Below are 24847 nucleotides of genomic sequence, written 5' to 3'. Positions count from 1 at the left end.
AAAAGAGCTGTGGGAGCAGCCAGTGTGGTCATTAGCAATTCTGCACCAGGGCTCCAGGCAGGAAGTAGCTGTGCTGCTGTCTTGGACACAGAGTGGAGCTAATTCCTCCCCTCCTCTCTCCCTCCCCTCTTCCCCAGAGTATCTGTGTGGTCCCTGAGCTGTGCTGCTGCATCTCCACTGCTGCAGCCTTGGGAATGAAGGGACCCAGCCCAGTCTGTTTCTTCTCTGTGGCATTCAGCACTCGTGTCATTTGTTGGAGCTGCTGAGAAAACTGAGGGAAGTGGGAGTTGTGTGGCAAGCAGGGAGTTGCCATTCAGCAAGGGAGCACAACAAGGGGAGTTCAGGCTGAAAAGAGACATGCAGAGCAAAAACCAGAACTGATCAATGTCTAATTGGATTATTATAAGAGGGGGAACTCCTTAGTCCCTGCTTTTGGTGTGTAATCTACCTCTGCAGACAGAAGTGACTCCTGCTCTGCCTTCTCTTGGAGTGTGACTGGTGGAAATTACAGAAATACCACTCACACTTGATAAATACCTCTTGTCACCATTACCTCATCTCTGAAATGACCCAGACACATCCATAAAATTGCTTCTGCCTAGACCAGCTCTCATTTGGTCCTGTATGTTTAACAACCAACCAGCTCCTTGTGAACTTGGTTTTATACATTTTCTGTCTCTCTTGTGCATAGCAATAAATTAAGACCCAAACTGAGGAATATGTACAAACCCCTGTAACTTTACTAACCTTTAGTGAGACCTTTGAAGTAGGTGACTTTTAGTAATGAGGATGCTGTCATGGGGTTATTTGCATTCAAAACAACTCAGATTAATTGCTAGGAAAGCTTCAAATTAATCCGCTGTGTGTTGCATGCTATGCCAGCAGCTACTCTCAGCCTGTGTTCACTAGAACTTGTTTTCTTTATAAAAAGTCAGTCTTTATGTATAAAAATGCAAACAAAAGGAGCAGTAAAAGGCACCAGCAGAGCTGTTTGGCTCCTTAGGCAGGTTGGTTGCTCACTGCATGGTTGCAGGGATGGTTTCAGTGTCAGTAGAATCTTGCCTTGCAAGCAAAGGAAATAGGAGGCTACATAATTACTTTATTATCTTTACTGTCTCCCATTTGCTACTACTTTCATTTTTCATTGTCATGAAAACTTCAGCCATTTCAGCACCACCTCTCCCTTGTAACCACAATATCAGAACTAAGCTGCCTTGAAGAGGTCCTGAAACACAGGAGGAAAGAACTGAAGAGTGCACAGATTGTTTTGGAATGGCTCTAGAATTTACTCTGAACAATGTCTGTAGGACAAGTCCTGTCCAGATGAGCTTGTTTTAAACACAGAATTTTAGAGAGCATCATTCCACCTATTCTTGCCAGTCTGCCATGGGTAGGAAAGTTAATATAAGAAAATTGGATCTGCCTGACTTTTTGGTGTCTTCTCTGGTTTTTGAGAGGGAAATAGTTGGGAACTGAAACATCTTTGTGTAGGATGCATAATATCCTTTTAAAATTTCCTCTGTTTAAATGTCTCTGCTCTATGTAAATTCTATAGCAAATTGGTGTTTGATGCTTTTACAAAAAAAAAAAAATACAGCCATAAATTCTCTAATATCTTGTCTTTGCTGAAGAGCTCATTAATTCACACTTACTGAAGCAAATGATGAATGGTAAACCCAAAGCAGCACCTGTGGTAACAGTGGAGAAAGAAGCAAAGAGAACCTAAAAATGTGAGGGAAGCTGGGATTCTTTATAAAAAGAAATGCAGTAAATGGCATGACTTTAAAAGAGCTGGCATCAGTTCCTTTTCAGTTCATAGTGCTGTTATGACATGATTTAATTGCATTTTCAGAGAGCATTTTGTGATCTGAGCTCTGCTGTTCCATGCATGTGTAATCAGCAAAAAGATGCATGGCTAACTGACATGCTGAGAGAAGCATTAGAAATATGGATTATGGGATAAAACCACAATATTTTAAAGAAATTTAAAGCAATTGTTATGGAGTCTGCAGTTGGCTGGGCCATTTGAACCAGGGATATTAATACAGGCTGGAGGATAGGAGGTCACCTGGCTTCCTTCCCAGTCCTGGCTACCCACTTAATCTCTGTGCAATACATTGCTGGGTTGATTTCTTTTAATCACAAGGCATTACTTCATTTTGTATTCCATTTAAGAGAAAAAGATTGGTAAGAGAATTGAGAAAGCTTCCTGGTAGTAGATGGACTAAATGTGATGTACAAATCACTTCAGACTTGCAGCTCCCCATTGAAAATAGCTGTGTGCAGTTGTCATCTGGGTGTACCCTGCAATTACAGAAGAATCCAGGCAGCCTTTAATTTCAGACATTCATGCCTTTCATCCCTGTTAACTGGACCTGACCACACTTCTCATTCACCCATAGTTCCAGTAGATTGCCCAGATGTTTCATATCTTTGCTGGAGCATTTCAGATGAACTGGAGTATTTTGCTTGTTTTGGAGGCTGAAAGGAGCCATCCTTCCCTCATGTTGCTTCTTAGGAACTGTTCAGAACTTGCCCAGTGAGAGCCTGAAGATTCCTTTGAATAGAACTTCTTTGGCTGAACCCTGTTAACTGGCCCCAGCCAGTTAGGGTGTAATAAATCAAATTAGAGCTGCGTTTTGTGCAGCTGTTGTTAAAGATGGGTAGGTTTGGAAGTTGATTGTAGGTACCTTGATCCATTTTGCTTTAGAAAGGTCAGAGTTCAGATGTGCAGAGCTGTGACTTCTGTTCAGCCATGTGTTTAAATATATCCACATAAAACCACTGACCTGTTCAAGAGGAGCTGTGGGGACCTGGGTAGTGATGAGCCACTGGAGGGAAGCTGCTATTAAAAACAAGGCAATTGAATAGATTCAATAAATTGAATCTGTTTACTCAATAGATTTATTTTCAAGTATTTAATTTTATATTCTGCATGGGCTGAACCTCCATGATCAGCTACTCTGGCAGGTTCCTGGTGTGCCATTCCATCCCAATAACTTGGGAGAGGCAGGAAGGGATGCTGGATGCTGAGAGAATGGAATAATGATGCTCAGGTTCTATTTCTTGCAGGCCGTCTTTCTCAGAGTTCCAGGCTAGCTTCAAGCTGATTCATGTCTGTAATTGATAATTCTGGCTCTCAGGGAGAAAATTATGACTCAGAGCCATACTGTGGGCACAGTAACACGTGCATAGTGGGAATATCTTGTATCATGATTTTAACCTACTCAGACTGTAATGAGGAGTGCATGATATCATTGTTGCTTTTTGCTTGGAGTCAAAGATCGAGTGAAATCTAATGGGGTGGTGGTTTTTTCCTCAGACAAACAAAGGATTGTTTTTAGTGAGAACAGATCACACAGATTTCCCTGGGTGTCTTTAGCAGGGCTCTGTTATCTGCAGGAAAGGTCCTGTTCCTGGAATGGGGGGCTAAGGTCAATCACTTCCAGGTGTTTTGTGTCTTTTAGGCTTGACCTGACACTGATGTCCTAGATTGTACATTTGTTACCAAATAACATTGCTGGATATTTCTCTTTTTTTTAAATTTTACCTTAATGTTCATAGAAACAGACCCTTCTGGGCACTCTGGTGCTTTGATAGCTATGCTCCCTGGTGTGCCTCCAGATCCCAGTGTCTGAACATTCCCAGTGGTGTAGAGGAGCTCACTTGTGAGCTTGAAGAGAATTTAGTGTTTCCACTGATTGGTGACCCTGCAGGAGTGCTGAGGACAAAGCCTGGGCTGCCACTGACCACAGGATGTACTGTGGCCATATGACAGCAAATTTTTCCTCCTTTCCTGATAAATGCTGCAACTCAGTTTGATCTGAATCCCTGCTCCATTTTCCCATTTCCCCCTGCATTCATTCTGATGGCTCAGAGTGTTGCCATCCTTTCTGGGTGTCTCATGAGAAGCCACATGGAGTTTTTCAGAGCTTGGGGTGGGGGTTCTGCTGTGAGCACAGTGGGACACAGAAATCACCCTCCTGCAGCTTGGGGTTGTGCATTAACAAGCAGCATGGACACAAATAGCTCCCATATATTCAGGGGCTGAATAGGGAGAGAGGTGTGGCAGCAAGACTGAGACAGGCTCTGCTGCCAAAATAATCAAGAGAAGGGAATAGTTTCCGAGGTGTTCATTCCATAAATTGTTTTCCTTTTTTTTTTTTTTTTTTAATGGCTTCAGGGGAGCCAGAGATCTTCCGAGAAATCAGAGTTGTCTCTATTTTGACTTAATTTCTCTTGGTGTGGTGGAGTGGGGAGGTACTACAAATAAAGCTGCAGTGTAGCAAAACACAGATCACTTTTCATTTACCATGTCCTTATATCCCAAACTGAAAAATTTCTAACACAGAAGCCAAGATGAAGTGCCAGGGAGAGGGGTTTGTACTGTGTGTGAAATGGAAATGCGTTTGTTTAGAGAAAAATAAACCAAAATTCATTGATTCTTGTTAGATGTAAAAATGGAACTAGGTGGCCTTGAGTATGCCTAGATATTTTTTATTGTACTGTGAACTGGGTAGTTGAGCTGAACCTTTGAATGTTCGTTTTGGGGTTGCATTTAGGACAAAAATTCAGATTTTAGTTCGTTTTGGCTGTTGATTGTGGCAAACCACTTTGCAGCAGATTTCATCTGTGGTTCAAACATGGTCAGCAGAATCCCATCCTTGAACTTTTGCTTGTTTGTAAGCCTTAGATCCAAAAGTTACTGAGCATGACTGGCTGGACAATGCTGTTGGGGAGGTGAGGATTTTTGGACCTAGTTTTGGTGTAGACATGAGCAGATATGTGTAGATATTGTGATTTGGGAAGAGAAGAGCTTTAGATGTATTTAAAATTGCAAAGGTAAATAAAATTATTAAATTGATTCTGGGATAGTGAAATACTCTGTGAAGGAGCAGTTTTGTATCTCACATAGTAGTGAGTATCTTTTAGTATCTCACATGTCTCATAGTAGCATCATGAAAATGAGGATAGATACAACCTTCCTACACAAACAAGCTTTCCCTTTTTGTCTAGTCCTGTTGCATAACTAAGGCTCTGTTTGTTCCTGTTTCCATGGCCTTTGGGAAAGAGGAGGAACAACCTCCATTTTCCATTTCCATCCTACAGTATAAAATGAGAATATTGGCATTTGCTGATAAGCTATTTGCTGATAAAACATGTTGGCCTCAGTAAAAACACTTCTGTAACTTGGCAGTCAGTCCTTTCCCACTAACTGCAGATTGATAAATAGAAAGGAACTTGTTTGTCTGAAACTTCAAGAAAGCAGAATAATCCAGCTCAGCCAATTCCATACACACAAAGTTGGACTTCCAACTAAAAAGTTGCAACTTTATGGAATAGCCAATGCCAAGGCAGCTTTCAAAGCGAAATTTTTTTTTTTCTTCTGACGTTGTTCAGCCAGTGCCTCATTTTTGCCTTGTCTCCACTGACAGATGTTAATAGAGCCCTACAATGTGGTGGCGGGTGCAGTGTGGGGATGTCAGCTCTTTCTGAGCCCATTAGAATTGTAGATTTATTACAAAGTATTTTAACCTGAAATATTCTCTACTGCTTCAATTTGAGTCATGTTTGGTTATGGACGTTTATTACTAACTGGAAATCGTGTCTGACTGGACCAAGTCCAGGTTGGATAACTAATCAGTGAGGCATCAGGAGCAAGGAGCACATGCTGAAATAATTCCTGTCTGGGTTTTAGTGTCTGCATCAGCTGTTGTATGAGAGATGCAGTAAAAGCCTTGTCTTTGGGGGAGTCTTGAAAGAAACCAGAAACCAGCTAACTAAAGAAAATGCAGGGGTGGGGAGTGTGAACAGAAGCTGAGCACACAGGAGGATGTGGCTGCTGAGGGGGGTTGGAGGTGGCTCCACACCTGCAGGAGTGTGGGAGAAGGTGCAGCTCCACCGTGTCCCAGAGCCCCCCTGCTCCAGCAGCTCTTGCTCTGTACCAGTTCACTGTTCTGTTTTTAGCTGCTGTTTGCAACTACAGCTGCAAGACTCGGCCATGGGAATTCCTGAGCGTGCTGGTATGGCCAGGCAGTGCAGACAGGAGCATCAGAAAGGTCACCTTGTTCACAGGAGCAGAACTGGGCTGTGGGCCTGTTTTAACTGCTGCTGTGCCCCATGAGAGCATCCAGGGAAGAACCCCAAGTGCTCTCTGTATCCCCAGAAATCTTGCTTTAAAGGAGTTCTCTGCAGATGGGCTGACTTTAAAATACCATTTTCTGTTTCTGTAGTCACTGCAGCCCCCATGGTTCTGGACCTCAGCTGTCATGAACAGGGAAACTGGGCTTCCTCTGTGCACCTGAGTGCAGCCTTGTAGTAAGAGATGTGGCTGGCAAAGAACAATCCAAGTGTCTAGAAACAAGGGAAGGAAGTTTATATTTGTCCACATAAACTCCCAGCTCTATTAGACTATTTATTTCTAAATTTTTGTTCTTCACCTCCCTCCTTTTGGAGGTGGCAGTGGTAGGAGTGTCACCACAGATGTTTCTAGCTCAGCTCTGGGGTTTTGTTCCATGGCTGCATAAAAACTATTGTTTGGAGATTTTTTTATTGTTGTGTAGCACTGTTCAAGGATGACTCATGTTTTCTCTTACAGAATATTGACATTACCAACTTCAGCAGCAGCTGGAGTGATGGGCTGGCCTTCTGTGCTCTCCTGCACACATATTTGCCTGCACATATTCCTTACCAGGAGCTCAACAGCCAGGACAAAGTAAGTTGTGGTGTACATTTGCAGAATTCACGGTGAACAGAATGGATGAAAAGGGGAAGGAAATCAACAGTGAGCTCCCAGGGAGAAATGCAGGGACTGCTGGGTGATGAAACAGTGACAAGTTGGCTAAATCCAGTGAGTGCTGCAAATACACACAAAGACAGTATCCATCACAGTAAGAATTATAGTATGTACAAGAATGCTTTATATTAATTAAAACCTTTGCAGAAACCTTTTACTCATAGTAAAGACAGAACTGTAGTGGTTTTTTTTCCAGTTGTAACCAGTTTCACAACAACCTATTTGTCAAAAACAGAGGGTGTCACTCAGGCAGAAGTAGATGAGCTGTTCAAAGACAAAGAACTTGTGAGTGAGTAAGATCAAAAAAGAGTGAGACTCAAAAAACAGTCTACAGGCAAGTATGGAATCCAGGGGTTTAGTTTTCAAATACACCTGCTCATTTAAACTTACTGGGTAACCAGATGCAAGGACAGGTTCGGGAATAGTGCTTTGATGTTAATCCTTTTGAACTTTATTTTTACAGAAGAGAAATCTGCTGTTGGCATTTCAAGCTGCTGAAAGTGTGGGCGTCAAACCCAGTCTGGTGAGTAACCTTTGAGCAAGGGGACATTTGCTGCAAACACCATTCCAACACCTTTCCTTGTTGCCATGTGGCCAGTCAGTGACCTTGCACTCAAAGTGCTGGGGAGGGCTGCCCACCATCAGGATGGTGTTAGGGGAGCTTTCAGAAAGAATTTGTAGAATCACAGAATAAATATAATTTGGAGGAGCTGCTGCAGGTCATCCAGTATTGAAATGAGGGTTTGGATTATGTTCTTATTTTAGATGCCAGCTGCAGATTTTTCATAATTTTATGGACAGATTTGCCATATTACACCATTACATTAATGGTTGCACCATTTTGTTTCCTGTTGTTTTAGTACTTTAGGAAACAGAAAGACATTAAACTGTTAAAAAAACTTTTCCAAAATTACCTATCTGACAAGGGAGATAGAAGTTTAATATGAAGGGAAAACTATTATGGGGTTCATGAGCTAGATTCAGAAGCAAAGAAGGATCAGTTTAAATGAAGTTGTATAGAGAACTGATCTTTGATTGCAGATGGAAGAAATATTGTAGATTGCAGAATGCATGAAGAGATTTGAGAATTGCACTTGCCCAGTGGGTCATTCCTGTGGTCCTGATGGCTGTAGGGGCTCAGGAGTGGGAGCAGAAGTGCTGAGGGGGCTCAGGGGAGCCGTGCTGGGGCTGCCTGAGCGTGGTGCTGTGTCTGGCAGGAGCTCAGCGAGATGATGTACACGGACCGGCCCGACTGGCAGAGCGTCATGCAGTACGTGGCCCAGATCTACAAATACTTTGAGACCTGAGCTGCAGAGCAAGAGGTGGACACGAGTGGGGAAGAGAACAAAGAATGCTACAGATGCACTCGATCACTTTAAAAACCTGCTTGCTCCTCTTCCACAGCCAAGCAAAGCTCTTAGTGTGAAAGGAAGCTCTTCTGTAGGTTTGATTCCATCTGGGACTGCAACCAAATAATTCCCTGTTGTCCACCTTTGCAAACCAAATCCATTGGTAAGTTTGCTCCCACATGGAAATTGCAAAGCGTTTTCAAGCACACATGGGATATTTCTGAAGAGGATCCCTTGGGCTAACAACGTTTGCCTTGACAGGAGACCTGCTACACAATGAAGTTTTAAGTCAATGTGGATTAAGCTGGCACTCAAGGGAGGCTGGGAGATTAATATTAATACAAAAGCTCACAAAAATGCTCTTCTTGCCAAAAGATGCTTAATTCATCCCAAGTACATGTTGTTTTCTTGCCTCCATGTATTTTATAAAACACCTTTGACAGATGCACTTAAGTTGTAGAACCTTAACCTGAGTTACTCTTGCACATCTCACCCAATAACTGCACTAATTTACTCATAGCATAACCAGCAGGATGGTAACAGGATCATTTGTAACTCAGAAACCACCCTCTGTTCATCACCAGCTAGTGAAATAAGTCTGAAAGATCCTGTTAGGTGCTGGGACTTCATTTCATCTCAAACAGAATTAATCTCTTTGAGGAAAATAGGTTTATTACTCCAACTTCATTACTTGATTACTTTGGGAAGCCAGAGCTTGGTTTCCTGGCTGACTGTGCAGGCACAGTTATCACAGGAACATTGCAAATGCAATTTAATAGCTTTAGCTTGAAAGGTGCCAGTAATCAGGTGAGCAATACAGTGACATCTCGTATTTTTTGTGGATTGAGTGGAGTAACTTCTTCCTCCTGTGTTGCTCCTGTCTGGTCAGCACAACTGTGTCATTGCTGCCTAGAGGCAGGAATCTGGAGGCAGCCTGTGCCCTGGGCCATGAAATACAGCCCATGGGGCACTGGGACAGGCTTGGAAATGATGTCATGCTGTAAAGGAACACAGTCATATATCAGCACCAATGGAAGGTGCAGCTTCACTCCACAGATGACAGCAATGCAACTGGAACCTGTCTGTGCCAGGGAGATCGGGCGCCAGGGAGCAGCTTCCCACCTCAGTAACACTGTTAGGAAAATGCCTGATGGACACTGTGAAGTGTCCATTAGTCTGTGTCTCTCGTTTCACCTGATGAAATTAATTTTTGTGTTTGTCTCCAAGGATGGAAGCATCCAACAGGCTGCTGGATTTGTTCTTGGAGCAGGTCTGGGAGAGCATGTAAAGGCTGCCTGGCTGCTTCAGGGCATGCTGGTAGGAGAAAGTTGGTGTTTAGTTACTGTGCTTAACCCTGATGCTTTGTGGACATTAGTCCTAGGGAGCTAGGGATCATTTCTCTCTTGCAAAAAATATTAGTGCTCACTGCTCCTGCCTCCTGGAAAAAAGCTCATGAAATGGAAACAAGAGATTTCACAGAACAAAATTGGTTTCAGGCTTTCAAGGGCTTTGCAGGTGGCTGATCTCAGCCTCTGGTTCCCCATAGTGCTTTGTTGTTTGATTTGATTTTACTTTGTAATGCTATTTAATTAATAAACAACATATTTCAGACTTGGTGTTCTCACAGCAGAATACAGGATTCAGGAATAGATGGTAGAGGCCAGGGACCGCTTTGAACAAAGAGGATGCTGGAGGAAGGCATTGCCTGTTCTGGGGGAGGATAAAATCATCTCTTGCTCTTGGTTTTAGTCTGAAATCTATTCTAATCCATTGCCTCTGGGAAAGTTCAGTTCCAGTCTTTAGAGAGGCTGTGTGATAAAAATGGCCCAGGGGAGAGCACTGACAGTGCCCCTGATGCTGGCTGCCCTCCTGCACTGTGAGCAAACAGCTGGGTGCTGCCAAGGCAGCTCCTTGCAGGGGAACCCTTCCTCGATGGAATTCACTCTGGAGTCCATGGAGAACCCAAGATGAGTTGCTCTAAAATACAGAATGAGATGAAAGAGGAAATCTGTGCTGGGCAGGGTTCCTTGAGGCACTTGCACTGCAGGGCCCCATTGCCTGTGGATGCAGCCGCTCTTTTCCCTGGAGGTGTCCCTGGCAGGGATCCCAATTCTCTCCAACGGGCTGGAGTTCAAAGCTGGAGTGAAGTCAGCACAGAAAATTCCATATTCCTCAGTGGGCTTTGGATTGGGCACTTGCAGGGATGAGAAAAACACTTTTAATTCCCAGTGTGTAGTAAACATGTCAAAGTCAGAGTAAATGATGTAAAAAGAGGGAATTTTAACCCCGTGGTCACTGGAAGGGTTTGCAGTGTGGCTCAGTGTCCATGGGGTGTGTGTCACCTCCTGTGTGAGCATCCTCTGCTCCCAGGGCTCTTCTGACACTGCTCTGGCTCTCAAGGCTCACTTTACCCTTACAGATCATTCTGTGGGATCCAGAAGCTTTTTCTCTTTTTTTTTTTTTTCCAAATGATTTGTGCAAAGTAATGTTTCTGTCATCTCTTTGCTGCTTCCTCTCCTATGCCCCTCCCAGCAGCATAGTCCAAACACTAATTCTACCCAATTCTAGTGGTGTATTCCTAATTTTTTTACTTAGCTAGGAGTTACAACACAGAGTTGTAGTAGGGAAGAAGATACTTGATTTTATCTTTTCTTCAGTGTTACTGTTCTGTACTCAAACCTGCAAAACATCTTATTTTGATACTTTGAGAGATGGTTTTCCAGATTATTTTTTTAAATTAAGAATATTGTTTATTTGTTCATTTAACTTTTACAATATTTGGGGGGGGGTTCTTCCTTTTAAACCTTGCACAGTTACATTTCTAGACCTTGATTTTCACAAGTTGCTGTTGTTTTTTCACGCTGCCTTAAAATTTCAATATGAATTTAAATTTATCCTATATGAGATGCTGCAGGCCTGGTTTTCAGAGACTCTTCAGGCCCTTGTGAGACATCTCAGATTGGGGCTGCAAAATTTAAGTTCCAGCTGCCTTTAAAGTTAGGGAATTTAATTAAATTAAGCAAGAGGGTATGTGGATAGTCTTTATAGAAGTTCTGAGAATTCTCTGAAAACGTCCTGAATGTGATGATGTGACAGGGATGGTGTTGAGCAGTAGGTTTGCCTGAACTGCCTAAATCCTTTCTGACTTTGCCTCTTAGGAGTAATGGCTCTTTCCCTGGTGTGCAGGCAGATAAATCTTGTCTTGTCCCTTGCTCCTTGAATTGTCACTCACAGGCACCACCTGGGGAGTCTGTGGGACTGCAGGGAAGCAAACAGCTGATTTGGGATGAGCAGGTGAGAAGAAGGGTTAGGAAGGGGGTGCCAGTGACATTCCAAGGAGGGATGTACTGCAGTGTAGGAGAGGAAAGGAGATTGGAGCGTGGGAGGTGCAGTCCTGCTCCTGGGATTTCAGGTGAGACAGAGAAGGTACAAATTGTTTCATGGCTTGGGAAGGTACAGAGGTGTGAGGAGTGAGCCCAGAGTCAGCCCCTCCCTGTGAGGAGCTTTTCTAGGAGGGCTGAGGAGCTTTTTCTGAAAGTTCCTGGTGAGACTGAGGGGGAGCCCAGAGTGTGAGGAGAGGGACAGGGGACAGACACACCTGGGGCTCTTTGTCACAAAGGACATCAGAGGGTCTGTGTGGGCTGTCAGCTTGAGGGGCATTCCTCCTGAGAGTGCAGCCTGGGGGTCCCAGCAGGTGAGGAGAGGACACAGCACAGTTGGCTGCCCTTGCCAGGCTCCCCTTCCCCTGCCAGTCGTGGCAACACGAAGGGGACAGAGACTTCCTGTTCTTCCTGCACTGCAGCAAGGCAGCTGTGCTAAGCAGAGGGATCTGGGGCTTATGCAGGGTCCCTTTGAGGTTTGGCAGTTTTCTTTCTGTGATTGGAAGTTGATTTTGACAGGTTTTGTCTCTTGTTTTGTGCATGGAACCAGTTCTGTGCAAGTTTTCTGTCCGAACCAAGTGCACACGGGCGGAATGCTTGGTTCTTCCCAGTTTGATTCCTGACCTGGAACTCTTCAAAAATCCACCTTTTCGCTTCCCTGACTTTCCCCCTTCCTTGGCAATGCCCACACGAGCCTGGGCTTGTTGGTTTGTTCATACCTCCCTCATCCTGCTGTGCTGGGGGTACCAGCAGCAAGGATCTGACTGGGCCAGCTCTTGGCAAAGCTGAGCCTTGTGCATCTGATCACAGGCAGGGGCTGTATGGGATGAGATTATGCATTTTCCTGTCACAAGAGGGCTTTTTGCCTAAAAAGACTCAGGGCATGGAGCATTAAGACATTTTTAAACCCAGCAATAAGTTCTACTATGCTCAGCTGTGTTGGTTTGTACCAACTGCAGTGCCATCGACGCTCGCTCACCGACACGGTGCAGAAGCAGCTTCTCACTGAACCGCAAGTAACTTTATTTTCTCAACTGATGGTCTCTCCATTTTTGACTTGCACGTGTGCCAAGTCCCATTGGGCAGTGCTGGACACAATGTTTTTATTGACTGTTGGTCCAGGCTTGAGTTTGTCATATGGGATGATCACCTCTGACAGTTTTAGCTTTCCCTGTTGGGTACAGATGTTCCATCGTAATCTAATTTATACAAAGAGCACATTAGAATGTACATACTAAGCATTGCAGATTTGGACATGCTAATATTTAAATATTAACATTATTAAAGTGTATGATGCAAAATCTGTGTAATATTTCTAATAAATCTTTTTCTGTTTCTGAGGTTTGTTGAAGTGTTTCAGTTACCTACATACAATACAAAATCCAAAGTATCTCCCATCCCTGGAAGTGTTCAAGGCCAGTTTGGATGGCAGTCTGGAAGGTGAGATGACAACTCCCAGAGCTCAAAGCACCTGGGAGGCAGTGACAGAACATTGAAGAGGGTGAGCAGAGTGTTCACAGTGTCAGAAACATCCCTTGGAGTCTTCTGCAGCCACCATCCCCTCTACCCACAGAGCTTTCAGAGGTGCTGAGATCAAATTCCAGAACAATTTCACAGAGGCTGCTTTTGTCCCACGAAGGTGGTGACAGCAATACCAGAACAATCCAGCTGCCAAGTAAGCAAAGAAAACTGAGATTATAAAAGAAATGGGCATTTAAAGCTCCTCAGGCCTCTCAGGTGTGTTTGTGTCCAGCTGGGCAGGTGAAACCCTGTGGGAAAAGTTGTCATTTACATAACCCAAGCTACTTTGCCTTTCCCCACCTGGGCATTGTGTTTCAGCCCTGGACTTTTAATGCTGGGCCTTAAATGATGCTCCCAGGCTCTGCTGTCTCTTTTCAGAGTACGCTCCTGGTGCTTTGACTCATTTGTGGGGAAAGCTGGATTTTCTGTGGACATGGCCAGAGAGTGAGAGCCACGGACAGGTTTGGTTCAGCAAGAGACTGAAATCTAAAGCCAATATTTTCCTGGGGGGGGTTGTGGGTGGTTGTAGGTGGGGTGAGAGGAAAAGATCCAGGGCTGCTCTGTGGCTCAGTGTGCTTTCAGTGACTCCTGGTGCTTGGAGAACATGGATTGGTGTGGAAAGAAGAATTCCCCTCCTGACTGGTGAAAGGTGGAAGCCAGAACAGATGGAAGAGAAGCATAAGAAATGTGAGTAGAATAAAGAGTCTTCCAGATGGGCTGCAAAGGTCAGAAGCAGGTGGTTGAAGCCTCACAGTATTATCCAGTTTAATACTGGAGGACTCTGGAGTAAATGTCACCCAGGAGAGTCAGGTGCTGGGGGAGTCACTGGTTTTATTGAGCTTAACAGGAAGAAAATGAGGCTGTAAAATGTCAGCGTGGGTAAATATTATTCACACATCCAGAAAGTGAGCTGCTTTCCCCTCTTAAATACACAGCAATGACCAAGGCTTCATCCTCAGACCCTCAGCAAGAGTTTAAGCTGGTTAAAGAGAAAGTAACAAGATTCAGAGAATTAACGTGGGAGCAAATGCCTTTCTTAACCTGCTCCACACAGCTGCACACCTTCTGTGCAAAGCCCCGTTAAAACTTCCTTTGGTTTTAAAAAAAAATAATTTATAGCAGTTCAAACCTTTGTTCCACCTTGATGTGCTGTAACTTTTGCCTCCTCGGTCAGCTCATCCTTTGTCTCGCAGGAAGCCACTCCCAGACTCTAATCATGGAGACAAAGGAACTCCCCAGGTGAGCGATTCCTCAGGACATTCCCAACATTCTCCCAACGGGATGAAATTCCTGGCAAGTGAGGTTGCAACCATGACTCTTGGGTTTTTTTCAGTTATGGAACATTCGTTACTTTCCTTACCCAAATTTGAACTACAACCAAGGCAGGTCCAGTGAAAACAATGAATGAAAGTGTTCAGCCCAGGCAACCCAGATGTGTCTGAATGAAAATAATTTAGTCATAAATAATAATCTCTGCACAGCTCAGCCCTGAAGAGCCCTTCTGGGAAGGGAGAGTTCTGTCTGAAGCTTGCAGAGGGGTTAATGATATTAATAATAAATAATATGCCATGGGATAGGGTAGGCCAGTTCTCCCCTTCAGCTTTGATTAGCCATTGCTTTCAGAGAGACTGAGCTCAGAGGGTTTCTGGTGGAGTCTTGCAAGGATGGAATCCACATTAACCAAATTCTTGGGCTTTAACAGCACGAGGTTTCCTTTTGCCAGTGGTTGTGGAGTGTGGATGAAACAAAACCCTCATCTCTGATGGAGCAATCCAGCAGGGGCTGTGCAATAACGACCTTGGGGTTCAGACAGGCTTTGAGTGTTTGAGTGCAGATTCGGTGTTTGCTGCCAACAGGAAGGTTGGTCCTGCCCCTGCATTTGCTCATTTGTATTTCTGTGCGTATTCTGCAGCTTCCCTTCACCACAGCTAAGCTGCTCTTTAACCCCTGGGTGACCTGCCTGGCCCTGCCTGTGAAAGGAGTCTGATTTTTGGGGATCAAAAGTGGTTTTCAGAGCTCTGGCTGGGACCTGGAACACCAGAGGTTTCTAAGTCCTCTGAGAGCCACAGATAATCTCAATAATAATAATAATAACAGATACTTATAAATCATGAGCTCATCTTGCAGAGAAAGCCAGCTGAGGGATTTGAACTAAATCTTGCTTTTCTCTAGTATTTGAGCATAATTCCATATTCAGAGCAGTTGTGTTGCACCCATTCAAGACCTTTCACTGCATTCATTTGGAGCTCCAAATGTCACATCTGTACATGAACCTGAATTGCTTTAAAGGCCGGGGCTGAGGACTCATTTCCCTGATGTCAGGGAGCAGAACCACTTCTCCTTTTGCTGTGACGTGTTCATTGGGAGTGGAGAGGACACTCAGCAAGCTCCGGATGTAGGAACTCGTGAAGGTTCTGCCCAGGAAGCAGCTCAGCTCTCAATGAAGCAATCACAGGTTGTTTGAATTGCAAAGGGCATCAGTGCCTGTCCAGCTTCTCCGGAGCTGATGTTGGCCTGGAAACACAACGCTTCCCATTGATTTCTCGGGGAGATTGGCTGTACCAGCTCCACCAGCATAGAGGGGACACTGGGCCCAGTACCCGCTGGGAGCCCCGTGCAGGGCCCAGCGCTGCGGGGTCGAGCAGCAGCTTTGCCTCACAACTCCTGCTGGAAGAGGCACTTGGCTTTCCACCCCAGAGGCTGGTTAGTACACAAAACCAAACACAGAGAAAAAAAAATGAAAAGTGTATTCAAAATTATGTTCTCATACCTTGGACTTCACTCAGCCAAAATCCTTCCTTTTTAATTCAACCTCTTTGGTGGAGCCGTTTATGGTTTTTTTTTTTTTTTTTTTTCAGTCCTGTGGTGACTTCTTTGTTTTTAATGAAACAATCTCTAAAGAATTCACACACCTGCATTGTTGTGAGATGAGTTCTTGCAGATAATTTAAAGCACCGCTTTGAGATTCCAGGATAATACACCCTTATTATCTGGCAATGACCCTGGGGACTAGGAAAATGCAAGTTTGTTCATCCACAGTTTACGATCTTAACCAAGTTTTTCTGTTTGGTTTTCCAAGGGTTTTGCCGAATGATTGAAATCTCCAGTATGGAAATAGCTTCCCCTGGAATTTCACTCTTTGTTTTCCATCTCTTCCGGCAAAATGCCTGCAGCCCTACAGTTACCAACCTCACCTTGGGCCATTCCTCTCCTCATCATTTAATTCAGGGCTCATCAGGAGCCTTTGATGTGCTAATGCTCAACACAATGTGGGCAATAAACATGCAGAGGTGCCTGCAAGTTATCCAAACCCATCCATTCCTTTCAGCAGTTCAGCGTGTCGCTGGCAGCACCATTTCAAAGGCGGTTTTTGTACCTGCTCTGCGGTTTAGGGGTTGCGTTGTGCCTTGGGAATCCTTTCTTGGAGTCAGGCTCAGGACAGGCTCTGTCTTGTCCAGGAAAACAGCTCAGAAGTACCAGTGGAGGCTTGAGTGGGGATGGGGATGGGGTTTGGGTGGCAGTGCCAGCGCTGCCGGGCTGGTGGCAGTGCCAGGCTGGTGGCAGTGCCGCTGTCTCTCCTGATTCCCCATTCCCCCTGGTCGCGGGCACTTTTGGGGTGGCGCTGCCCTCCACGGGAAGGGGTGGGTGGCAGCTCCTCTGCTTGCAAGGCCACCAGTGCTGGGCTGATGCCCTGCATGCCCCAGAGCCAGCTCTGCCCGCTACTGCAGCACTCCCAGGTCGGTGCAGGGCTGCCAAAGCCAATGTGATGATGTGCCTGAAGCAGCAAGACAGATGGACTTCTTATATATCCACCTTTATTTTTGATAGCCAGACAATATCTGCGTCCCTTTGCAGCAGAGATTCTCCCACTTCAGTGCTTGTTCTTCAACTCTGTGGGCTTAGAGAGGAAAATTTGTTGTTGAGGCTGCTGAGGAGTGTCTGAGCTGGCAGATCTGGCTGCAGGACCAGCAAGAACATCTCAGCTCTCCCTGGCTCGGGAGTTTCTTGGTGCTCGGAGCCTCGTCCCGCGGGCTGGCCGGGCCCTGGCCGGGTGTGTGTGCAGGGATGTGTTACTGGGGCTCCTCTCCAGCTCTTTGTGCCTGGGCCAAGAGCGCTGGAGGTGTGAAGGCGCAGCTCGCTCGGGAAGTCCTCGGAGCCTGCTCAGGAGAGATCACAGGGGCTGCAGGAAGAGCTCGGCCTCCGAAGCGGCAGCTCCGCTCCCCCGGGACGGCAGCGACAGAAGGAACAGCACGTACGAGGCTGGAGGGCTCCTGCCGAGGCCGGGGGACAGCGGCTGTGGCCGCCCCAGGGCGCCGCTCCCTTCTCCCAGCGCAGCTCCGAGCACAACGTGGGATCCCTTTCAATCGGCTTCCCACGAACAAAGGAGCCCGGGCAGTTCTTGCACTTGAAAGCAGCAGATCGGGGCTGCTGCTGTTCCCTACGTGAGTGTTGGGAGGCGAATCCCTGGAGGGAAGTGGAATCCAGGAAAATAATAGTAGTGGTGATTCATCTGCGTCTGGCATCTGAGCATCCAGCAGGGCTCCGGGGCTGCCATGGTGCTGCTGCACTCCAGTTCTTGAATGGATTCATCACCCATCCGGCTGCCGGCTCTGGGCTGTGTTTGTGTTTGCCTCGATGGTTCTGTGATTTCCTTGCTCCTTTACAGATTCCAGAAGATAAATTTGCAGCCTCTCACCTGTGGATCCCCCGGGAGCTGCCGGGTTTCGCAGGGCTCAGCTCATTCTCCACAGGGCAGCAGAGTTCAGTTGGTGTTTCATGGAGGGTTTGTGATGCCAGGTATTTAAAGAGGGCTCACCTGGAGGGCAGGATCTGGGAATGGGCTCATCCTGGTTTTCCTGCCGGCAGGATTTAACCAGGTTTGGTAGAACAGAGCTGAGCACACTTGTCCTTGGCTCCCCTTGCAGGAGTTGTATTGGGAGTCAGCTCAGTTGCACCAGTTACTGCCAGAATAAACCACTGGACCTTGGCACAGGTTCTATTGCTTTGGAGAGCCATGAATCTCCCTGTAATGCAAAATCCACAATTTTCACTACCTCGCTACCTGTCTCACAGAGACCTTGCCCAAACAACCTATTCATCAGAACCTGAAATAATGGTTTCTCTGTTCATGTCTGACTTGACAAACCACAATTTCCCTGGGCTCAGGCTGTAATAAGTGCTTCCATGATCACAAAAGCAGATCTTTCTCTAATAAAATGTGTCCACTGCAGAAAGTTAATTCTGGTTTTGCTGAGGTGCTGTTAAGCAGCAGAAGGTGGCTGTTGGCACATGTTCCTCCATTAGGAAAACAATGTGTGTAAAAACCCTGATGTAAATCCATCCCTCTGGGGGGAAAAGTGCTTCTCTGTGATAGTTCACATGGTTATAACAGGCTCTGAACGAGGGAAGCTGCACTCATCCCAAAATAATAAATAAACCAAACCAGTGTGGGCAAGTTCAGGATCCAGCCAGCTCTGAAGGAGCAGCCAGACCTGGGGCTGTGAACCTTGAGCTCACCTCAAACTCTGCTGCTCCTTTCAGGGCACTTCAGGCTAAAACTGAGGTTTGAATCCCGGGGTTTAAGGGCTTCCCTGTTAATGCCATCGTGGGATTGGTTCTTCCCTGTGAGAGCAGAGTGCCTGGAATGCAAAGTGCAAAGGTCCTGGTGGGAGTGCAAAGGACAGTGATGCTCCTGTGTGCAGATCCCTCTGTGTGTCCCCATCAAATGAAATGAATCTCTGGCACGGCTTTCTTTCAGCATCCTCAGATGTCGAACTTGATAAAAATTACTTTGTTCAATATAAATTGAGAGTCCCCCTTTGTATCTGTCTGACCCCAAGCGTTGCTGGTCAACAGGAATGTTTCCATTTGCACTACACCCAAAGGAATAGTTTCAATCCTATTTTTCCCATATGTTTTTTGCTCTGATTTAACTCTGGATCCTCAGAAAACATTCCCTTCCACAGGATTTAGTTTACAACTTTGTTTTTTTTTTAAAAAGGAAATCAATGGCATTATCTTTTACTTTCTGTTTGCTACAAGAAGGTTTATTTTCTTTAATTGTTTGGATTTTTTTCCTGCTTTCTACCCTGAGCTATTCAGTGCTGCTGGATGCCTCAGCAGTGGTGTGAAGTTCAATCTCTGTTCTATGTTTTGATGGTGAACACAATATAAAGCATGGAACCTGCAATGAAAAGGTAACCAGTTATTAAATTGCCTTCACCTCCCCTGCTGGTTTAAGATCCACCAGAGCAGACAACCCCTTCAGGTATAACTTTTTTTTAAGCTTCTTAGACTGAAACTCAACCACTTCAGCCCTGTGAGTAACAGCATTTGCTAATCCGTGGTATTTTGCCATTTCTTACATCAGGAAATGCCCCGCTGTGCCACAACCATACAGAGCCCGAGCGCTGCCAGGATTTTGTGAAATCTCCCACTTTGGGTCAGCGCTCTGCTGGTGGCGAATTTTATTTTCGGTGCTGCAACTCCGCTCTCCCGGAGCAGCAGCAGCAGCGTCCGGAGTCCTCGACTTTGGGGACGGCGAGGGCAGCTTTTTATTCCGAATTGTGCAAAGCGGTGCCCAAAACCTCGGGGGAGCCTCACGCCGGGGCCGGGGGTGCGGGAGCGGGGCCGGGGAAGCCGTGCTGGAGCCGGGGGGTTCAGGAGCGGGGCCGGGGGTGCGGGAGCGGGGCCGGGGGTTCAGGAGCGGGGCCGGGGGTTCGGGAGCGGGGCCGGGGGTGCGGGAGCGGGGCCGGGCGCTGCGGGGGCGCGGTGCCGGTGCCGCCGGGTCCCGGCCAATGGCTCCGCGCCGCGCACTCCCCGCCCCGCTCGCCCCGAGCAGAAATAGCCCCGCCGCCCCGGCAGCGGCTTTTCCGCGGGGAGCGGGCGGCAGCGGCGGAGCATCCCCGGGCGGAGCAGCCCCGGCCGGGCCGGCCCCGATGGCCCCGCGGGTGGCGGCGGGCGGGCGCTGAGCGGGACCCGCGGATGCCGGGCGGGGGCCGGGCGGTGCGGGCAGCGGGGGGCCGCGACCCGGGGCTCGCCGCGCCCCTCCGGCCCCCCAGGGCCGCGGGGAGCCCGGACATGGGCGTTCGGCTGCCCCGGGGCGTGTTGGTACCTGCGGGAGGGCGCCCGGCGGAAAGTCCCTGCTTCCCATGAGCAGCGCCTGCTCCCGGCGCTGGGCGCTCGCCATGGACACTATGAAAACCACCTACATCGTGCTGGAGCTCATCATCGCCGTGCTCTCCATCGCTGGCAACGTGCTGGTCTGCTGGGCCGTGGCCATCAACAGCACCTTGAAGAACGCCACCAACTATTTCCTGGTGTCGCTGGCCGTGGCCGATATCGCCGTGGGGTTGTTGGCCATCCCCTTCGCCATCACCATCAGCATCGGCTTCCAGGTGGATTTTCACAGCTGCCTCTTCTTCGCCTGCTTCGTGCTGGTGCTGACCCAAAGCTCCATTTTCAGCCTGCTGGCGGTGGCCATCGACAGGTACCTGGCTATCAAGATCCCACTGAGGTAAGAGTTGGAGTGGGAGCGGGCAGCCGCATTCCCTCACAGCCCGGGTCTCATCCTCCTTCTCTTAGCGCTTCTAATCTCTAGCGCTGCCCCGAAAGTTTTACTGCTGACAGGTGGTGGAAATAGCAGAGGTTTGTCACTCGCTCGCTGCAGGAATGGGATCAGTGTCCTCCTTTTGCTCCGGAACACACCTGGAAGTTCAGTTTCTTGAGGATGTTTGCCTTGGGAGGGTCAGAGGTTTCCGGGCGGGCCCGCAGTGGTGTAGGGCTGTGTTTGGGATGGTTGTGGCAGGGCTGTGCCGGTATTTATACAGCCCCTTTATTGCGGTGTCCAGGCATCTCCCAGGTGATTAAATAGATTAAATAGAGGAGCAGCCACTCTTTTTCCTATTTCCTACTGTGAAAGGAGAAGAGGGGAGCAGAAAGGTTCACACAGCAGATTTAGAGTTTTACAGTTCAGTCTCATCCAAGTGCAGCATCCAAGACATGAATTGTTTTCCTTCTAATTCGTGGGAATTGAATTAAAATGGGGAAAACTGTATGGAATAGAAGTTACAGGCACCTCTCCAGTGGGTTGGTGCGGCAGCTTCTTTAAGCTGAAGCGCACCAAACCCCGGGCTTTGCATTGTGAACCACCTGAGTGTGTTCATCTCAGTCTCCTCCGTGTCTCAGTTGTCCATCCCTGGGAATAGGACATTGATGGAGCCCCCCGGGAGGGCAGGACAGCTCCAGGGGCTGGCGGGGGGCAGAGGCGGTGGGGAAGGGGGGCGGCTGTGGAGCAGGGACCTCAGCTGAACCCCGCAAAGCCGCAGCTTCCCTGGATTCCGCTCGCCCCCGGCATCTCCCGTGCCCGGGCAATGAAGTCACCCTGAAACGGCTTCAAAAAACAGAAAACCCTTTCACCCTGTCTGGCACCTTGCATCTGAGACCTCGCAGAGGTTGAGCAAATATGAATCAGTCACCGGGCCGAGGAGGAGAAGCGTGGCTGTGTGTCTGCTTGTCTGTTTGTCCGTTTGTCTGTGTGTCTGTGTGTCCGTGTGTCCGTGTGTCCGTGTGTCCGTTTGTCTGTGTGTCCGTGTGTCTGTGTGTCCGTGTGTCTGTGTGTCCGTGTGTCTGTGTGTCCGTTTGTCTGTGTGTCATGCGAGCGCGGCGCGTGGAAATTCCGGGGGATGTCGCGCAAGCGGGAGCGGACCTGCAGCACAGCAGGGACAGGGACAGCAGGGACAGGGACAGCAGGGACAGGGACAGGTTGTTTCCAGCATCCCTGACCCTGTTTCTGACCCTCCCAGCCACCCAGCCGGGCTCACAGAGCCACCCGGCTCCAGAAAATGCTGTCGTGTCTTTTCCACCCGCTCGCTCGGGGCTTCCCCGGGCTGCCGGGGCAGCGGCAGCTGCAGAAGCAGGTCAGATTTTTGAGTTTTAGTTTAATCACACCCCTGAAGCAGGTCAGATTTTTGAGTTTCAGTTTAGTCACACCCCTGGCCACAAGCTGTGGCAATAACTCTGGTTTTGTTCCACAAGCACTTTCTGCAGCTGAGGAAACTGTGGTGAGGGGTCTGTGCTCTGCTGGGAGCCGGGGGGAAGCAGAGGATCAGAAATGCCCTGAGGGATCGTTCCTGTGCCCGCAGGGGGAAGTGGCTTTGCCAGCTGATGGAACTGCCGATATTTCCCGCACTCCTTTCCCCCCAGTCCTGCTCTCGAGCAGGTTTGCTCGACTCTCCATCGGGGCAGTTCATCCCAGGGCAGTTTTGCCTTGCTTTGGGATTCTTTCCCAGCTTTGCTTTCCTCACCCCATCTCCTGCCAAATCTTTTATTCCATTTGCACAAACATCTTTATTCCTATGAGTCCTTTCAAGCTGGACACAAGTGGAGACCAAGGAGTCCCATCCTAGGCTGGCTAAAGTGTGAAATTTGGATTTAACTCCATCTTGGCATTGAGGCCTATTTCAGTGCTCTCAGGAGGGACCAGCAAGCAAAAATCTCCTTCCAGAGGAGGGGGGTTCTCCCTGTGAGGAGCAGGACAATGGACAGGCCACTCCTCGGTGACAGGAGATTTAGGGACTGATACTGAAAGGCTTTTCTTAGTTGTGCACCAAAAGGGGATAGAGGAGGTTATACAGGTTTTTACACAGGTAAAACCCTTCTGGACTGCACCAGGGCTTTCCCAGCAAGGCTTGGTTGGAGTTTTCTCTTCAGCATCATTATTCCACAGTGCTGCTGGCAGGGACTGGGGAGGAACCTCTCCCACCACCCTCTCTGGGCAGGAGCACATGCAATTTCTGGAGGCAGGGCTGTGCTGTGGGAACGGGAGGCTGATCATCAATTTCTAGGAATGGAGACTGCAGGAAAAGCTTTTCTCATTTAAACACCAGTTCTGGAGGCCAGTGCAGAGGCTGATACCAGGCCATGAAGTATTAAATGTTTAGGAAAATGATTTGTGCCCAGCCCTGCCCAGCGATTACCATAAATAATGTGGTTGTTGCAGAGCAGATGAGTGTCCTTGTCACATCCAGTGTTCCATCAGCTCCCTGTGGACAGCTCAGCAGGGACATTAAGGACTGGCTGTGCCACATTATTTAATGCCCTTTCAGAGCTCTTTGAGAGGCTGGGCAGGCCTGTGGGCTGGGGTGCACAGCAGAACTTTGCATTACAGCCAGGCTAATAATGGATTTTCAGCTCTGTGGCTGAACCAAGAAATCCCATGGGGAAGAGGAAGATTGTTTCAGTGAAACTGGAACAGGGATGTTGGGAGGTTTCAGTGAAGCAAAGTGATCCTGACCAACCTGGCAGATTTGGGGTTGCCCAACCCTTCCTATGTGGCTGTGCTGCTCTTTGAGGTCAAGGCCTCCTCACTGGGGAAGGAACTGACAACTTCTCATCTGGAGAACTGCAGAACAAAAAAAATCTTATTTTAAAAATGGTGGTTTAGAGCCCTCCCTCTTCTGGCTAAAAATATTTGCTGAATTTGACCCGAAGCCATGAATTCTTTGTGTCCCTCGAAACTCCTATTTCGCTTGTTTGCTTTTGATGAATTTTCTGTCTGTGGAGAAGCCCCCACCCACGCTGCCCACTCTGTGCAGCTGCAGCTCCCAGCCCTGCCCAGGCTCCCTTCTCCCTTGGCCATCACCAGGATGCAGCTCCTTGTCCTTGTCCCCTTTTCCTGCACCCAGCTCCATCCCAGCACTTCCTCCAAGCAGAATATCCCAGCCAGGGAATCGAGCATCTCTCAGCAGCAGCAAATCCATCCTGCACAGAGCACTTGGCACAGAGGCTTTTGCTCTCTGGCTTCCTCCAGGGCTGGATTTCACCCCACAGTCCCGTAGCTGGGAGCCAAAGAAGATTTGTAGGTGGAATAAAACAGTTTCCTTTTATTTGCATTAACCCAAATCCTTTGGCATGGAGAAGAATTATAGGTAGGGATGGATGCCTGGAACAAATGTGTCAGGAATTAGGGAGGGAGAAGAGAATCTGTATTTAGAGAGCAAAAAGAGAAACACTGAGTACCAGCCCAGTGTGTGCCCCTGTGCTCTGGTACCTCCTGCAGGACAGTGCATGTGGTGCTGCTGCCTGGCAAACACCCCAGGGACCTGCCCTGGGAAAACCATCCCCAGTTCCTTGGGATTTGAGCTGATCTGCTGCTTGTCCTGGGTTTAGTTTTCTCCCACCTTCAGCTTCACCCCTTGCAGATGTGCAGGACTGATGTTCCAGGGAAGCTTTGCTATGAACTGGAATCCCAGCCACATCCTCTCCCTTTCTGCACATCTTTGAGCCCTTGCTGTCCCTCCTGCAGAGGATGCTCCCATGGATTCCCAGTAAGTTAATGGGATTCAGGATCTGTTAATGGTGCTGTCCTGACCTGCCTCTGCTCCTGCCAATGTCCCACAGGAGCTGCTGCCCCCCTTGGTTCTGACATGAGGAAGGCAGGAGTGCAGCTCCTTCCTGCTGCCTCGTGGGACAGATTAAATTTGGGTTGTTGCTGTTTTTCCCTCATCCTTTGCAGAGGTGGCCTGGCTGATGCTGAGGCTCTGTGCTGCAGAGGAGGGGCTCCCTCTGAGGTGTTCCCCTGCAGGGATCTGTTCCCAGATCCCTGTCAGATCCCAGCTTTGCTCAGCAAAGCAAACTGCTGGGGTTTGATGTCAGGTGGGACTGGAGCCACTGGGGAGCAGAGAAAATCCCCTTGGTGCTCACCCTGTGAGTGCCATCAGCACACAGAGCTGCTCTTCCTCCCTGTGCCTTTGCCTCATTTCTTTCTGTCCTTGCACTGCCCTTCATCTGAACCCCTGGGC

The 24847-nt window shown here is 47.9% G+C and overlaps 2 protein-coding genes across 5 annotated transcripts in view; both read left to right on the top strand.

Annotated features, from left to right (window-relative positions):
* SPECC1 (sperm antigen with calponin homology and coiled-coil domains 1) overlaps positions 1-12865 on the top strand; it is an 85188-nt gene extending 72323 nt beyond the window's left edge. For all 4 annotated transcript variants that reach the window (XM_077188764.1, XM_077188763.1, XM_077188765.1 and 1 more), the window contains 3 exons: positions 6599-6715; positions 7260-7319; positions 8014-12865. In XM_077188764.1, the coding sequence (XP_077044879.1) occupies positions 6599-6715; positions 7260-7319; positions 8014-8103 (267 nt within the window). In that variant the 3' untranslated portion in view covers positions 8104-12865. The remainder of the gene's footprint in view (positions 1-6598; positions 6716-7259; positions 7320-8013) is intronic.
* A 6905-nt stretch (positions 12866-19770) lies between these two features.
* ADORA2B (adenosine A2b receptor) overlaps positions 19771-24847 on the top strand; it is a 13650-nt gene continuing 8573 nt past the window's right edge. The window contains exon 1 of the mRNA XM_054647161.2: positions 19771-20562. Coding sequence (XP_054503136.2) covers positions 20198-20562 — 365 coding nt within the window. The 5' untranslated portion in view covers positions 19771-20197. The remainder of the gene's footprint in view (positions 20563-24847) is intronic.

Source organism: Agelaius phoeniceus, chromosome 20 (genome assembly GCF_051311805.1).
Source record: "Agelaius phoeniceus isolate bAgePho1 chromosome 20, bAgePho1.hap1, whole genome shotgun sequence".
In the NCBI taxonomy this organism is placed as follows: Eukaryota; Metazoa; Chordata; class Aves; order Passeriformes; family Icteridae; genus Agelaius; species Agelaius phoeniceus.
The sequence above is the reverse complement of the archived record's forward strand: the minus strand, read 5'-3'. Positions and strand labels throughout refer to the sequence as shown.